Source organism: Capsicum annuum, chromosome 3 (genome assembly GCF_002878395.1).
Source record: "Capsicum annuum cultivar UCD-10X-F1 chromosome 3, UCD10Xv1.1, whole genome shotgun sequence".
NCBI classification, from domain to species: domain Eukaryota; kingdom Viridiplantae; phylum Streptophyta; class Magnoliopsida; order Solanales; family Solanaceae; genus Capsicum; species Capsicum annuum.
This window is the reverse complement of record NC_061113.1, coordinates 240,604,334-240,608,894: the sequence shown is the minus strand read 5'-3', so window position 1 is coordinate 240,608,894 and position 4,561 is coordinate 240,604,334. Positions and strand designations below refer to the sequence as shown.

General features: G+C 35.4%; 1 protein-coding gene across 1 annotated transcript; it reads right to left on the bottom strand.

Moving 5' to 3' along the window:
* Positions 1-435: 435 nt before the first annotated feature.
* LOC124896863 lies at positions 436-4,063 on the bottom strand. Its single transcript, XM_047408718.1, has 6 exons — positions 4,037-4,063; positions 3,707-3,901; positions 3,170-3,649; positions 2,217-2,389; positions 898-958; positions 436-585 (listed from the first exon to the last, which is right to left on the bottom strand). Exons 1-6 carry the CDS (start codon positions 4,061-4,063, stop codon positions 436-438), a joined length of 1,086 nt encoding a protein of 361 aa, XP_047264674.1.
* Positions 4,064-4,561: the final 498 nt, after the last annotated feature.

The window sequence follows — 4,561 nt, the reverse complement described above, 5'->3', positions numbered from 1 at the left end:
GCCTACTTGCTGTAAGGTACAATAATAACCCTATCATACCTCTATACATCTTTTGTTCTACATCTGAACCTATTTCATCTAAATCCAGTTTTGTGGCAGTGGCAATAGGAGTACTGATCTCTTTTGGCTCTTCCATGGAGAATCTTTTGAGAAGCTCTTTTATATACTTGTGTTAATAGATCATTGTCCCAGATGATGATTGTTTTATTTGCATACCCAAGAAGTAATTCAGCCCCCCATCATGCTCATCTCAAATTCACAACTCATGAGCCTGGCAAACTCATAAGTCATATTCATATTGGCTGAGCCAAAGATGATGTCATCTACATATACCTACACAACTAATATATCCTTTCCATTAGTATTTAAGAAAAGAGTATTTTCAATACCTCTTGTATGTCCATGCTCCAATAAAAACTTTGACAATCTGTCATACTAAGCCCTTGGAGCTTGTTTCAACCCATACAAGGCCTTATCCAGTTTATACATATGATCAGGAAATTCCTTGCTTTCGAATCCTAGAGGTTGCTTGACATAAACCTTCTCTTTGAGAATGCCATTCAAGAATGCACTCTTCACATCCATCTGATAAAGTATGAACTCTATATAGGTAGCAAAAGCAACAAACAGTTTAATAGCTTCAAGTCTGGCTACAAGAGCAAAGGTTTCATCAAAGTCTATTCTTTCTTCTTAGTTGTATCCTTGGACCACCAATCTTGCCTTATTTCTTGTAACTATTTCATGCTCATCAATTTTATTTTTGTACCCCCACTTAGTCCAAATTACTGACCTATCTTTTAGGAGAGGAACTAAGTGCTATACTTTGCTTTTATCTAACTAATTTAATTCTTCCTGCATGGCTATAATCTAGTAAACATCAAGTAGTGATTAAGTTACCTTTTCTGGCTTAATCTCTGATAGGAATGCCTTGCAGGCACATATACTTCTTAATTCAGCCCTTGTAGTGATCCCAGAGGTAAGATCAGTGAGAACATTTTCAATAGGATATGATCTTTGATATTTGTACCCTTTTGGGATCAAACCTGTGAGCTGCTGGGAATACTGCTGATGTTTTAAGCTGGTGTAGTTGGTGGTTTAGTTCCCCCTGTCATTGAGCCTTCATCTCAGTTCCCCCTATCGAGGTGCCTTTATGATTGGTAGCTCCAATAAGCGAAATGGGTAGTGTAACTTGTTGCTCAGTATCACTTCCTTCCTGCAGGTTAGTCTTAACACAGAATTCATCAAAAATCACATGCATGCTTTCTTCAATACAATTAGTTGTGTTGTTTAAACCCCTATAAGCTTTACTATAAAGTGAATAACCTAAGAAGATTCCCTCATCACTTTAAGTATCAAATTTTCCCAGATTATCCTTTCTATTATTATGTATGAAACATTTATAATCAAAGGTTCTAAAATGAAAAATGTTTGGCTTTCTTCTTTTTAGTAATTCATAGGGAGTCTTTTCTAGCATAGGTCTGATCAAGCATCTATTTAAGATGTATGCTACAGTACTTATTGCCTCAGCCCAAAGGTTTTTAACAATATTTGCAGCAAGCATCATTGTTCTAGCCATATCTTCCAAGGTTCTATTCTTCCTTTCCACCACTCCATTTTGTTGTGGTATTCTAGGAGCTGAGAAGTTGTGAGCTATACCATTTTATGAACAAAATTTTAAGAACTTTACATTCTCAAATTTTGTACCATGGTCTGACCTTATGGAAACTAAAGAGGTGCCCAGTTTCTTTTCAACTTTCTTAATGAAAATTTCAAAGGCATCTTCTTTAGATGCTAGAAACAAGGTTCAGGTAAACCTGGAATAATCATCAATAATTACAAAAACATACCTTTTTCCTCCTTTTCTTTGAAGTATCATTGGTCCACAGAAGTCGATATAAATCAGGTCAAGACACTTGGTAGTGCTAACATGGTTCTTTGACTTAAAAGCAGATCTTACTAACTTCCCCTTTACACATGTACTACATAACTTTTCTTTCTTAAAATTGGTCTTGGGTAGTCCCAATACTATGTCTTTAGAGGAAAGTATGTTCAGTTGTTTAAGACTTGCATGTCTAAGTCTCCTGTGTGAAAGGAGGGGATCATTTTCTATTGCACTTAGATAGGTTAACTCAGGTCCTTTGTCACATAATTGTGAGATGCTAAACAGGTTATGCTTCAGTCCTTCTACAAGATAGACATCTTCCAATGCTTTTTACTGAGATGATCCAATCTTTCCAACTCCAGTAATGATTCCATTCTTTCCATCACCAAAGAATACTTTTTCTCTATCTATTTTGGAGAGAGAAAAGAACTTTTTCTTATCACCAGTCATATGTCTTGAGCATTCACTGTCTAAGTACCAGTGCCTTTTTTTTCCTTTCACCTTCTCCTGTAAAAGAAATCAAAGGTTAAATTTAGGAACCCTGACAAGCTTGGGTCTTGTTTTGTTAGTAAATGGATGAATTAAATTCCCTCTAGTCCATGCAGGCAACGTGTAAGATGACCTGTTACTCTGACCAGTATTAGTACTCATTTTCTTTGTGTGAGAGAAGTTATTTTCCAGATTCTGAATTCTAGATCTGCTTTTGGTAGCCACAGGACATTCAGTAGTTGGATGTCCAAGATTACCACAGATGTAGCACAAGTCTTGAGGATTATCAACCTTTTAATAGAAATCTAAGCCATCTTTTACAGTATGGTTTCTTTCACCTAACTGATGAACAATTCTTGAAGAATATGTCCACCTGTTTGCCCTTTCTAGATCCAATTTCAATCTGGAGACTTCTTGACTCAGATTATTCATTTTTTCAATCAGGTCATGGCATTCCTATTTTTGCTTAGATATCTCAAGTTCAACTTTTTCTTGTTCCTCACTCATGGCCTTTTTTCCATTTTTAGTAAGAGTTAATTTAAGGACTTCTGACTTAAGTTCATAGTTTGAGGACTCAAGTTCTGCTACATGTTTCTTGAGAATGCAGTTTTCCTTGTCAACTATGTCTGTGTAAGCTTTTAAATCAATGAGGTCAAATTTTAAACTTACAAGACTGTTGAACAGTTTATCCCTATCAGAATTTAATTCTTAGAAATCATCAATTAGTTCACTCATCAATGAAACAAGTTTTGGTTTTGAAAACAATTGTAGTTTTTCTTTAAGTTTAAGAGTACTTACCTCAGAATCATCATTTTCTTCCTCTAAATCTGAGTCTCCAAGAGCCATGAATGCAGTTTCATCAATTTCGTCTGCATCTGAATCAGATCCCCAAGCTGCTATCATTGCATGTTCTTCCTTCCTTTTAGCCTTTTCTTTCAGCTCTTTTTCAGCCATTTCCTTCTTCCATTGAATTTCCCAAACTAAAAAGTCCCTGATCTGATGATTAGTCTTGTCATACTTGTAGTACCCATTGGGATTGTCATTGAAACGTTTCTTATTACATGTTCTCTTCTTCTTCTTAAAAAATTTGCTAAAATTCTTAGTTATGAAAGCAACTTGTTCCCTATCAAGTTCAAATTCCTCATCACTATTAGAAGCTTTTAATGCTAGAATTTTTTTAGAAGAAGTTTTCTCTTTGATTCTATCAACTTCCATTTCATATGTTCTTAGGTTCCCCATCAATTTATCCAGGTTCATACTTGCAAGATTCTTATTTGCCTGTTTGATAGCAGTCACTTTAACATTCTATTTTGATTTTGGTAGTACCCTTAGTACCTTTTCAACTTGTTCTTCCTCAGAAATAACCTTTCCTAAGGAAGTTAACTCATTTGTTAAGGTATTCATCCTTGTCATTATCTCATGCAATGTCTCATTTTCCTTCATCTTAAATGCCTCATACTTCGTGAAAAGAAGAGAAATTCTAAATTTTCTCACTTGAGAGGTACCTTTATGAGCATTCACCAGTGCATCCTAAATTTGTTTGGCAGTTGTGCAGGTTGATACCCTGTTGTATTCAGTAGGTCCTAATCCACAAACCAAGATGTTTTTGGCCTTAGCATTTTTCTTTAACGCCACTAAGTCATAAGGAGTAAATTCACTTCTTACCTTCTTAACTTGTTCACCATCAACCATCTTCATAGGAATAGTGGGACCATCAGTAATCCTATCCCATAATTCATAATAATCTCCTTGGATGAACACCTCCATCCTTTCTTTACACCAGATGAAATGGATGACATCAAAGAGTGGGGGTTTACTAGTTGATTGACCTTCACAGTGACCAGTAGGAGGTGTGGAATTTATCATATTGATTTTTTTAGGTACAAACATTATTTAAGACAGCCTCGACTTTGATAACACTTGTTAGAGTGCCATCCCAACCAGTTTAATATTTTACTCTCTTTGTTAACTATCTGTGGAACAAGTAGCTAAACATGGTTCACAGAAGTAAAAGCTGAACACAATAATTTTTATGTGGAAAACATCCGGATCAAGAAAGGTGTAAAAAAACCACGACCTATACCTCTACAAGATTTAAACCCAACTCCATTATATCTCTTGAGCCTCAACAATCAACAAAATTACAAGACTTTTTATAACTAGGAATTAAAACTTCTAACTCCTATAACT